Source organism: Astyanax mexicanus, chromosome 5 (genome assembly GCF_023375975.1).
Source record: "Astyanax mexicanus isolate ESR-SI-001 chromosome 5, AstMex3_surface, whole genome shotgun sequence".
Taxonomy (NCBI): Eukaryota; Metazoa; Chordata; class Actinopteri; order Characiformes; family Acestrorhamphidae; genus Astyanax; species Astyanax mexicanus.
This window is the reverse complement of record NC_064412.1, coordinates 25,439,173-25,452,373: the sequence shown is the minus strand read 5'-3', so window position 1 is coordinate 25,452,373 and position 13,201 is coordinate 25,439,173. Positions and strand designations below refer to the sequence as shown.

Genomic DNA, 13,201 nt, shown 5'->3' with positions numbered 1-13,201 from the left:
GAAAATAGACGTTAATTGATAGTGCGCCTATAATCTGTTGCGCCTTATGGTGCGAAAAATATGATAGAAAAAGTCCAAAATACAGATACAATCATGGGTTATAGAAGTACACGGTTCCACAGATTTAGTGGTTTCTGTGTTAATACATGTAAAACTTGTGCATCATTTCCACATGAATAAAATATTTATATAAAAAACTTATTTATTTCCAAAATGTTTATAAGTAAACTATTTAATACGTGTGGAAATGATATAGCTCATTTCGCTGTTTGGCAGTGCACTGCTCTTCATACCGATGTCAGGTTGTGTTCACCGTAACTATATTCTCTTAATTTCATCTTCCTCAGTTTATCACTTTTAGAGGAGTTTGACTGCAGCTGTAATGAACTGGAGTCCCTTCCCCCCACCATCGGCTACCTGCACAGTCTCCGCACCTTTGCAGCTGATGAGAACTTCCTGACAGAGCTGCCCAGAGAAGTGAGTTTCAGAGAGATCAAAGCTTTCCCCATATCCTCGGCTCTTCCACATACACAAGCCCTACCAGCAGCCCCTACCACAGGACTGATGAAGACTAATGTTGACTCTTCAAATGGAATCATTTTAAGCATGAAGTGTTTTCTTTCTGAATGGTTTTAATGTTCAGAGGTTGTTTTTTGTTGCCCGTAGAGAGTTCTTGAAGACTCTATCCAGCCACATAAATGTGTAGTTAAATGTCAAAATAGATGGTACATTAATGGTAAAATTATTATGCATCAGCTACTCTACTGGAGTATTATTTTTTCATTACATATTTTAGATTAATTTATTAATTTTACTCTGATACGTTGTTTATGTGCTGCATCATTACTTGTTACAATCAGAAAAAATGTTCGGAATCATTCTAAACCCACATTATTACTAAAACCAGAGCGTTAGATTTTCTGAACTGTCACCCAGTTTGTTGAAGCTCCTCATCATTAAGTGAATCAAGAGATAAAGCTGATCTTATAAGAAGACCACGCTGCTCTTGTTCTGCCTTTATCTCTGAGAACTTTCCCCTGCTTTCCATAATAAATATATATAACATAGTTACTTTCAGTATAGAAATTTTGTTAGAATAAACTAATTTCAATACTTAAGTACAAAGAATGTTGAATATTTTAGTACTTCTAATATGATGCTTAAAGAACACTTTAACTTCTACTCGTCACTTTTTTTTAACAGAGCACTTGTGCTTTTACTTAAGTCTGGCTCTCTAGTACTTTATACATGACCTTTAACAAGTAAGTAAAACATAAAAATACCAAAGCAGTGAAGACAAAGTTGTGCAATAAAAATAATCATCTCTTCAATTTATTTATTTATTTTGTGTAATCTAGCATGTTTTATTAGTCTGTCCAAAGAACTTTAGCTAGTAAAATATGATTTAAAATTTAGCTGTCAAAATATGTCAAATAATCTGTGGGAATAAAATAATTAATATAGTATTTAAGGCTGTCAACGATAAAGCATTAATGCATGCTATTAATCTGGAATCAGTAACGTGTTATTATTATTATTTGTCTGCTGTAATCTGCCCCGCCCCTGAACTTATCAACTGAGCCGGACCATAGAAACGAACTACAGGTGTGAAATACTCAGCAAATTAAGCTCTAATTCAGAAATCCTTACAACCAATCTGAGATGTTTACAATAAAGTAAAATGGTTTCCTTTCGCTGCCACTATGAGCAGGAGGTCGCAGGTTTGAACCCCAGCTCATGCAGCTTTGCCATCAAGCTGCCGGCACTCAGAGGGAGCAAAATTGGCCCTGATCCCTCTGGGTGAGTAGATGGCGCTCTCTCCCCACATCACTCCTATGGTGATGTCTGCAGCACAGGGCGTCTGTGAGCTGATGTACCGGAACCGAGCCGCTGTGCTGTCCTCCAAGCGTGCTGGCTGCTCTGCAATGCTGCATCAGCAGCAGCTCGAAAAGAAGCGGTGGCTGACTTCACATGTATCGGAGGAAGCATGTGTTAGTCTTCACCCTCCTGGTGTGTTGGGGCATCACTAGTGATAGGGGGAGTCCTAATAGGTGGGTTGGGTAATTGTAAATTGGGGAGAAAAATGGGGAAAAATTTGAAATAAAATTATTTAAAAAAGGTTTCCTTTTTGTTGTTATGCATTATGTTGTTATGCATTCTTTATTCTAGCACCCCATGTTGGCTTTACCCCCCTTAAACATACACAAGTATATACTAATATTTTAATTAGCACCACTAATATAAATATATTTGCATTTTACATTTCTTACGTTCATTTTTTTATTTACATTTAATCATCCACTATACAAACTATAAGTAAGCGTCTTATAAAGAAGAAGAAGTGTGATTAATCGTAATTTTTTTTAATAGAATGACACCACTAGTAACATTACAACATTTTTTATTCACAGTGAAACTACAGACCTGTTTGAAATACGATTCCTACTGCTTATTCGTGTTTTAAACAGAAGCATTTTTGATCGTTTTATTTTATTTTATTTTTTAAAGGTTCAGTTTGACTATCTGTGTGGGACAGATATGTTGAGAGAGAGTGGAGTCGACTCTGAGCCAGAAGCCCACCTCTCAGCTCTCTGCCAGCTTTCTAGTTAGAGCTGTACAGAAGCTTCTGTCTCTGTGCTGTTGAACATGAGCCCAGTTACAGTTTCAGCTCTGCTCTGTCTTTAACGCTTCAGCAGCGCACCTGTGTTACAAGCTGAACTGAACTATAGTAGCAGAACCCTGCAGAAAACCTCTCTGCTCCTCAACTAACCTCAATAGCCAGGAGGTATTGACATATTACAGCGTCATTTCCAATCTGAAAGTGGGCTCATGAGGACAGAGGAGAGTGAAGACAAAAAGAGATGGCAATAGAAAAAGAGAGGGAGGAGGAAAAAAAAGAGAATACTCTGAGAAAATTGCACATTTTCATTTTCAGAGGCATCATATCTTCTCTTTTATTGCAGATTGGAAACTGCAGGAATGTGACAGTTATGTCCTTGCGGTCCAACAAACTGGAATTTCTGCCTGATGAAATTGGACAGATGACAAAGCTACGTGTTCTTAATCTCAGCGACAACAGGTAACACCTGATGCTCCTCCCGCTTCTCGCTGTTTTCTTCCATTTGTTTGAATTTTCTCTGCACACCAAGATGATGTTAAGAAAAAAAGCCAAAGATGATGAAAAATTCTCTTTATTTTAATACATTCATCTCTGTTTATTTCAGTAATTGGTAATAAACAGTTCTTTAATCAGTTTATTTGCAGCTGATTGAAACTGTATGTGTTTTATAATGGCACTCAAAGACAAAGACCCTGTCTGAGTGAAAAGCTTCTGCCGGCTGAGCTCTTTTATAAGCTATTTAGGTGCCAGTAGGTGCTCTGGCCATGATGAACTGGATCCTGGGTAATTAAACCCAAGCATCACTTAACACAACCCAGCCATTAAAGGATCTGAGTTAAAGGCCTGACATAAACAGACAGAAATCACTCCAACCTCCTAATGGTTCTAAATACTCTGGATTTACTCTTCCTGTGGTATGTTCTCGTTTGAAAGGTGGATTTCTGTATTTGAGGTGTATGACCTACACTGTGCTGTAATTGGTGTCATCCTGCCTCTGTTGTGACATATGACATTTGTTCCCCTTTGTTAGGCTGAGAAATCTTCCATACACTTTCACTAAGCTGAAAGATCTTGCTGCACTCTGGTTATCTGACAATCAGGTGAGTATTTCATTATTTCATTCATAATTAAAAAAATCTTACTAGAAAAAAAAATGTTGCACACAAAAGCAAGTGTAGGATTGTTATGCTGTTCAAAAGGAAGATAAAGGTTACCATAAACAATAAATGATTAAAAATTTACACTGCTAATTGCCTATAAATGAAGACCAAAGGTTGATCAATCTGTTTTTTCCACAACCTTTAAACCCGCACCATTACAAAAGGGGCCTTTTAGACATGTGACAAATTAAAATATATTGTTCATTTTGGCACATTCTCACCACAGTGCCTCCAGACAGTGATGATCAGGGTAGAGGATGTCTGACAGATTTTATAGTTTATTTATGTGTATTTTTTGCACTATAAGGTGCATTTAAAATCCTTTAATTTTCCCAAAAAATTTCAGTACACCCTATAATCTGGTGCGCTTTATGTATGAGTTTTACTAATCGGGTTATAAGGGGCAGTAAAGCCACTCTGCTGAAGTACAGCGTTATACAGGAGTTTCAGTTTAGTTCTCCAGCATCGGGGCTGGAGCATTATTAGCATTAGCCACTAAGCTAACCCCAGCTAGCACTGCTGAAGCTAAAAGTGCTAAGTGCTGGCTTTTTTGCAGTTCAGAGGTGAGTATTATCAGCCTCTAGCCTGCTGCTAAACCTGACTAGCACTACTGGAGCAGTATTCGCATTATCCACTTAGCGCACTAACTAGTTCTTTCATCGCTCAGAGGTGAGCATTATTGGACTGTAGCCTGTGCATTTACTGTCTTAAGACAAGCTATGTGGGACAAACCACTAGCTAATATTGCCCTGTGTTGCCAGAACACTTAGGGTTCCACAGTGTAGCGCTGTTGGGCAGCATTTACTAGCACTAGCAGTTATCCGCTAATGCTAATGCTAATGCTACTGCACCCAACCTCAGTGGAAATCTGGAAATTTAAGCTTACTGTAAGTAATTGTAAGCACTTTACACACCCAAATAAAGGGTTTTTAGTAGAGAAATGTGTGTAGCTTAACATCCAGATCTCATTTGCCTTTAAAAGATTTTTATTTTTTAAGAATTACAGTTCTGTTTATATAGCTTAGCTTTTAGTTACCCCCACCACCACCCCTCAGTGGTGAGACCTGCTGAATTAGATGGAAAACATGGCAACTCCCCTGTTCCTTACTAGTGTGGCATAATGCGCTTTATAATCCTGTGCACATTATAGTGCAAAAAATACAGTACTAATTGCAATTCTACAAATACATATAGTATCTGAGAATCATAAACTGCCATAGAGTAAAAGTGCGGTAGAGTTTTCTACTAAATCCCTACTTTACACTATATACTAATTGTTTATTGGTTATTGTAAAAATGATTAAGTATGCATGATATTGAATATAGACATTGTCACAATCTAATGTTTTTTTTCTGAACTTCTTTACAGTCCAAGGCCCTCATCCCCCTCCAAACAGAGGCCCACCCTGAGACCAAGCAGAGGGTCCTCACCAACTACATGTTCCCCCAGCAGCCTCGGCACGATGAGGGTGAAGAAATCTGACCCAGCCTGACTGATATTTTCACACATGTACTGGATTAGCAGAGACATGGGCTTTTTTCTCACACTGAATCTGATGTGTTTTACAGATTACCAGTCGGACACCGACAGCTTCAACCCTGCTCTGTGGGAGGAGCAGAGGCAGCAGAGGATGACTGTTGCTTTTGACTTTGAGGATAAGAAGGAAGACGAGGACAACTCTGCCAAAGTCAAGGTCCCCCTGCCATCTTTTGTGTGTTCATTTTAATATGCAAATTCACACAAACATATGAACAACCAAGGTTCCCATCCAAGTCAAGTCAAGTCAAGTAGTTTTATTGTCAATACTGCATATGTACAGGACATACAGAGAATTGAAATTACGTTACTCTCCTTCCCAATTTTACAGCAAGTACAGATAATAGATATAATAAAGGAGAATGGGAGACACTATGAGTACAATACAGCAGGGACACAAATAGACATACATGAGACAAAAACAAGGTGCAGTAGTGTGGGGGAGAAATAGATATATAAATATAAGTAAAAAAAAATAGATATATAATATAAAAGAGTGGGAGACACTATATGTACAATACAACTAGACACAATAAACATACGTAAGACAATAGTGCAAAGAATTAAAAGAATAACTTTTAATAGTAAAAGAAACATTTATCTTAAAAGAAAGAAATGGTTGATATATAGTTATTCACTGTAAATGCTGTTTGTTTTGAGTTGTTTTATTATAAGCCCTGCTATAAAAATACTTCATTTCCATATGTTGTTTCTTACATCCTTTCGCACATTTTACCAAGTGATTCCTAAGCTTATTCTGCCTCTCCCCTCCTCTCTCTCTCTCTCTCTCTCTCTCTCTCGCTCTCGCTCTCATTCTCTGCTGGTGTGTAGGTTGAGATTAATCTGAAACGATATCCCACCCCTTACCCGGAGGACTTGAAGAACATGGTGAAGTCAGTGCAGAACATGGTGGGTAAAACCACTCACCCCCTCAGCTCCTCCGGCACCAACTCCTCTGGCACCAACATGGAGCTCATCAACAAGGACAAGTATGAGCCCAAGTGGCCCATTGCACCCAAGGAGGTATAACATGTCAGCTCAGCTACTCACTACAGCATGCGTCCGGTTTCATTATGCATCTGCTTGTGCAGTAAAATGCAGCCCTAGCAGAGTCAACTTTTATAAAATGTATTTTTTTTCTTTTATGCTATTTTTGTTGAAAAATAAGAGAATCAAATAGTTTTTAAGTAGTGTCAGGAAGCAATGCAGTATATGTACTTCACTATTGTGCATTTTTCACACATGGAAATTACATTTGATCATGGGTGATTCATGGTCTAAAGCATTTGAGAACCACTGATATAGACCAATTAGTCGTAATATTAAAACCACGTCCGTTTTTTTTTTACTAATTATATGGGAACATTTTCCACTTCCTTCAATTCATTACAGACTGTAGATTAGCTGTTTCTTTGTATTACTCTGGGGGCTTTCACACCTACCTGGTTTGGTCCGAACCAAAGTTGTAGTTGTAAAAGGGGGCGTGAACCATAGTTCAGACCAAAAAACAGAATTTGGTCCAACCAAAAAAAGGGTGTTCTCAGTCCTAATTTACTAGCCTGTGGTGTGAAAGCACCTTTCTAGATGGTTCAGATTTTCAGACAATTACAGGAAGTTGAGTCAGTCTTTAAACAAACCAGAGGGAAAAAAAAATGGATGCCTGACTCCCCTTGGCTTAAATGCACGTCATGCAGCAGCATGAAACCCAATGCTTAGACTAAAAAAGTATTTATTTACTGTGACATTAGATTAACCCATATTTCTAAACAGAAATAAGCGGAATCTATAGAGAATCTTTTACACTCATTTCATTAGGGGAGTCAGATTCTGACAGAGAGATAGAATTCATCACAACACCTGGCAAAGCAATTCACAAGTCAAACCCAAACCCTAACATTCTACAAACCAGTTACTGAAAACGAAGTACAAAGAGACACAGCGCACGTAGCTGATGACAGGATTTAGTAAAGTTCTTAAGTCCGTTTACTAAACCAAATGTTTAGTGTTTTTAGAGCGCACGGTCTGTGTTATTGTCCTGTCTCTGCCCTAGCCCCGTCCTAGCCATTAGTGTTTTTTTTTTTTTACCTTGTTCCTTGTTTGTAACCCCGCCCCCTTGTTTCCTTACCCAGGTGTTGCTCACCCTCCTTGTGTATATAAGCCCCTTTGTTTCAGTGTTTTTGTGGAGTCTTTTGTGTTCCTTATATCCTGTGGATCGTTTTGTGTACTTTTGTGTTTTCTTAGTCAGGTTTGTGTGTTTTTGATGCTCCGCCTGGCCTTGTTTTCTAGCATTGTTATATTTGTCTAGTTTTGTTTTCTTTAATCTTGTCAGTTTAGTTAGCTTAGTCTTGTTTATTTGTTTTGCGTTTACTCAAGTGTGCTTTCTGTTTTATTTGCTGTAGTTTCCTGTCTTTTTTAATTAAAAGTTAAAACCTGCATTTACGTCCATCAGTTCATCCTTCCGTTCGTGACATGAACCTTCAAGGGTCTCTGGAGCAGACAAATTGCACAGTGAGTAGCTCAAGGAGCTACTCAGTGTATAGAATAATGATGTATAGAATATAATGTGATGATGAAGGCCTTCAGTGTGTCGAATCAGAATTGGTAGAGTGGTAGATTTCCAGAACAAGGATTGGGTACCTCTAATATACAAAGAGTCAAAAGTCAAAAAAATATATATTGCAGCTTTTTATAGCCTAAAAGATACTCCCCCTCACCCATTACTTGCTGGAGTATTCAGATATTTAATTTTCCCTTTCGATTAGTTCCCATCATTTTTTTTTATTCAAAGGATGTCTTCCGACTTTTGGCTTTTGAGATTATCCCTCCAGTAAAAATGTAAATACAGAAGATGTACATTTACTTAAGTCAAGTTTTATCAAGCAGATCTTTACTTTCTCTTAAGTACATGATATGTGCACTTTGTCAAACCGTCAGCAAACAGCAGACTTAAGTCTTTACACACTTCACGCCTCAAACCATGTTAAGCTGTTAAGCTATCACTGGTTCTCATATAGACTTTCCCTGCTGGTGTGATTATTTAGGAATGGAGTTTGCACAATATTCCTTTTTGACTATAGGTTATGGTTCTGGAGTACTTTTTGCCCAGGAAGCTTATTATTGAGTTGATTGGTTGGATTACGTTGGATTAGGAGTGTTATAAGCAGGAAATTCACCAGAATGTGTAGGTTACTGGATCAGGATCAGCAGGATCAGCTTGGGGAACCAGGGTTATACTGAAAGTACACTAAAAAGATGGTTTGTGATTTTTTTTTTAATGTCTAAATTTGTTGTATTTTATTATTCCTGTGAAACCTAATATCCCAAGTGTTACAGATTTTACACACACACAGTTGCAAACACACTAAAATGAGCCTCCAACATTTTGCAATTCAAAGCAGCACTTTTTAAATGCAATGAACACGGTTCTGTGCATAAGACACAACAAGCTGTCATAAAATCACATGTTTCCATATCAGACCACTGCCATTCACAATGACACAACATGGGCCAATTGGTCGATACGTGTTCCACCTGGCCAAACACCTCAATAGTTCATTGTTACCATTTATATCGGGAATTAAGCACTATAAAAAGATGTATCTGAAATATATGTATCTGCAAATATTTCTGTGCATGTGAGCAATCTGAAGTATTTCCTACAATTTGAACATTACATTTTAAGTATTATGGCAAAGCTTACTGAACTGTCGGAGCAGCATTAGCATTGGCGACTAACTGCGCTAAGCGGTAGCTCTTTCGCCATTCAGAGTTGAGTATTATCGGCATGTAGCCTGCTGCTAAGCCTGGCTAGCACTGCTGGAGTGCCATTAGCATTGGGCCACTAACCGTGCTAAGTGCTAGTTCTTTCGCCATTCAGAGAGGAATATATCGGCTTTATAACACCCTTGTTCCTTACTAGCGTCGCATCGTGTGCCTTATAGTCCTGTGTGCTTTATGCAAGAAAATAGACCAGAAATTAGACGTTCATTGATAGTGCGCCTTATAATCTGGTGTGCCTTAAAGTGCAAAAAATAAGTGTGGGAGCTATTTGATGCAAAAGTTTGATTTTGATAATGCTATATGTAGTTTTGATGGCAGTGCTTCATTTTGCAGGATATATGAGGTGTTTTGCAGTTTGGTTGTGTGGTTTTGTGAATTGTGTTAAGTATTGTGTTAAGATAAAACCAGCCTTGTTTACAAAATTGTGTTTTAGCCGTTGAAAAAAGCTGTATATTCATATATTCAGTGTACGTTTGATTGTTGGCTGTACCAGAATGCAATTACTGGATTCTTTTTTTGGTTCTTCCCATTTTTCATTACTGCTGAATGCTCTTGGCAGGTGACAGACAGAGAGATTAAAGACTTCTCCAAGCCTCCAATGCCAGAGCAAGCTGCCATCATGAATTCAGCCATAGACATCCCAAAGAGGAAGGACAAGGAGGATCTAACCGAGAGCTCAGAGGTACAGACAGTTTCCCTGACTTCTGTCTCATATGTTTATGAAAGAATAGCAATTCATTTTTTTAAAGAATTTAAAACGAAACAATTGTGCCTTATGCCACACAAATAGTGCATCATTTTCAGTAATGTAAAGCCCCAAGCCCTCAAGCCCCACTCTGATTCTTATGTTGGCCACCATCAGTTACAGAGATAAAACAGATCGACAGAGTTTGTGGAATCATTAGGTTTTGAAAGATTTATCTATTTGTGTGATCACAGGCAGCACAGTTGGTTATTGATGTATTATAAGGGCAGATGATTGAAGTGTAGTGGTGTTTGGAAAGCCCAACACTACTATGTTAGGAGTTTAAGGAGTTGGTCAAAAGTTTGTAGCGTGGAGAATGAGACACAGGGTTAAACTAAGCTTATCTCACAAAGCCTAAATCCCCGGATGCCCAGGTTAGTGTGGACGCTTTGTTTAGAGGTCAGGATGGATGATTTTATAAATTTATAAGCTCTCCTCATGGGCAGATTACTGCAGAGCAGAGCTTGGCTAATACTTTTTAAAAGTAAGAATTTGCACCCTATTACCACCAGAATTTGCACAGTATTACCACTGTGATGGTTCACACTTTGTAACACTAAACCTCAAGCAGGATTGTTTCTTTTTTTTACCCCCTTAATCTAAGTATATCTCAACCAGTTTGTACAGTTTTTCATTAACTAAAAAAATAGCTGGATATTTATGCACTGAATATTATTTAGGCTACGTTCACATTACCAGGCTGAAGTGACTCAAATCTGATTTGACTGTGTGATGGTGCCGAATCAGATTTTTTTCAAATCAGATTTGAGTCACCTACATATGTGGTCCTAAATCAGAGATGTATCCGATCCATGGACACGCGGCATGAATGTGAACGGGCAAATCAGAATTTATACGTCTTTTTGCTTTTATGCATGTGCTACGTGCTTCTCTCTCGAACCCACACATCTCTTGGTGCAGCTGTGCAGCTATAGCTGCAAAAACAGCAAAAGCAAACTGCCTGTTCTTTTTTCACCTCCTCGACCTGAGCATGTAATTCATGCCAGCTGTTTTCTCTCCACTCCAGCAAAAGATGCTCCACATATGAGCTGCTAACACAGCTGTTTCCCTTTATGAAGCTACGAGTTGTCTGTCAATTATGACATTTTTGTTGTTGGAAAAGAAGTCGACGTTAATATACGTATCAGTGTGCGCATGTGAGACGTTTTAGGGACTGAATCGTTCACACACATTACACACAGATACAGCTTACACACTTACATTTGTAAATGTGTACCCTCAAAATGTGAGCAAAAAATCGGATTTGAGCAAAGTGGCTTGTAATGTGAACGTAGCCTATAACACATCATTTAGTCTCAAAAAGAAACTATTTCTGTATACTATGTATATTAATATTTATATACACAGTATATAACGATAAATGGAATCATTTTCACAGATTTCATCATTTGATACAAAGTGTTGCATAGCTCACACTGAGATCACTGAGCAAACAGAGAGAAAGGTCAGTCTGAAATGTCAAGTGCACTCAGAGCCTGCTGAGTGGCACCCATTAAAAGCTCAGTGGTGCAGGGAGACCTATAGCTAGGATTCAGGTTTAAATCCATGTTATCATTGGGAAAAGTGGAGTTTTGCATGACCAAATGATCCAAATGATTAGCGTTCTCCTTTAAGTGGATTAAAGTACTGGATGGTGTTATCAGTGCAGTTGGGCCTGTGCCGGTAACAGATTCCTGTTATTTGAAAAACCATGTGAAAAATAACCGGGTTAAACAGCTGAACAATTTTTTCCACCTTTGCTTTCGACAATGTTGGTGTAACTTTTTTATTATCATTATCCTTTTTTGTACATCTGCGGATGGTTCCAGGAACGTCACTGGTTCACCTCTCTTATCACGTCTTTTTCGTAATGCTCTTTATATTTTTTCTAAAGTTCTGATTGAGGGAAGTGAAGACTTTCAGTCCCTTTTCAGAATTCAAAACTCCACACAATTCTAGTGAATTAACTTTTTATTATGAATGAGAAAGTTGCTTTTACCTTTGTGGTTGGTGTGGCACAGTGGATAACACCACTTAATGCCAGTGACCTACCACATCATCTGGGAGACTGGGGTTCAGTTTCCGCTCTGGGTAACTATGACTATGAAGTCCTCTAAAAACATCATAGGCCCACCTCTGTAATAGGAATAACCTTGTAAGGATCTCTGGATAAGAGCATCAGCTAAAGGCCAAAAATTTATATGTAAAATGTAACAGTGTAACTCTACAACCACATCATTTCTGCTTTGCTATGGTTTCATTTAATTTTTGTTTTTGTGATAACACTTTACTTGGATGGTCCACAATAAGGCACACTTCCTTTAATTTTCCCAAAAATGGTCAGTGCTCCTTATGTATGAATTTTATCAGTCAGGTTGTCAGGAGCAGTAAAGCCACTCCTCTGAAGTACAGCATTACACAGGAGTGCTCTTTTGCCATTCAGAGGTGAGTATTATTAACCTGTACTCTGCTGTTAACCCCGGATTACACTGCTGGAGCAGCATTAGCATCACCCACTAACCGCGCAAAGCGCTAGCTCTTTTGCTGATTATATTTTAAACTGTAGCCTGTGTATTTACAGTGTTAAAACAAGCTATGTGTGACGAACCGCTATCTAATATCGTCCTGGGTTACCAGAGCACTCAGGGTTCCTCAAAGTACAGCACTAGCGATTAGCTGCAAATGCTTATGCCTCTGCACCAAGTGGAAATCTGGGAATCTAAGATAACTGTAAATAAATAGAAGCGATTTACTCACCCAAATAAACAGTTTTTGGAGAGAAATCGGTGTAGATTAACATCCAGTGCTCGTTTGAAATGGCAACATCCCCGTTCCTTACTAGTGTCGCATAATGTATCTTATAATCCGTTGTGCCTTATGTATGAAAACAGACCAGAAAATAGATGTTTGTTGTTAGTGCACCTTATAATCCGGTGTAACTAAACTCTCAGCTGAATGTAAATGACTCTCAATTGAATCTAAATCTACACGTAGCCCTAAAACCTCAACCTAACCTTTACATTACCCTAAAACATAAATCTAACCCTAAACCTGACTCTTTATGGTTAGGGTTTGGGTTAGGTGTAGGGTTCAATGAAGATCATTCAATATAAATAATCAATTTATTAAAACTAAGAATTTATTTGGATTTAATAGACTTTTAGTTAAATGTCAGTTAAGCATACCTAAAGCATCGAGCATCATCAACCATAGACCATCCAAGGAAAGTGTTACCAGTTTTGCAAGTAAACCGGTCAGTACATTTTGCCCTTATTGGAGGACACTGTTACCGTATCACAAAGCACAGGCCTAGTTAGAGCAGAACGCAATCTCTAAGCTGCCAAAGATTGCTTTAAGCC

General features: G+C 38.3%; 1 protein-coding gene across 18 annotated transcripts in view; it reads left to right on the top strand.

Moving 5' to 3' along the window:
• The window catches only part of lrrc7 (leucine rich repeat containing 7), a 223,839-nt gene that overhangs the window by 176,501 nt on the left and 34,137 nt on the right, over positions 1-13,201 (top strand). For 13 of the 18 annotated variants that reach the window (XM_015605571.3, XM_007248271.4, XM_007248261.4 and 10 more), the window contains 7 exons: positions 348-477; positions 2,964-3,079; positions 3,651-3,720; positions 5,150-5,249; positions 5,350-5,492; positions 6,149-6,340; positions 9,657-9,779. In XM_015605571.3, the coding sequence (XP_015461057.2) occupies positions 348-477; positions 2,964-3,079; positions 3,651-3,720; positions 5,150-5,249; positions 5,350-5,492; positions 6,149-6,340; positions 9,657-9,779 (874 nt within the window). The remainder of the gene's footprint in view (positions 1-347; positions 478-2,963; positions 3,080-3,650; positions 3,721-5,149; positions 5,250-5,349; positions 5,493-6,148; positions 6,341-9,656; positions 9,780-13,201) is intronic. The other 5 variants (XM_007248262.4, XM_007248272.4, XM_007248258.4 and 2 more) reach the window with 2 other exon arrangements.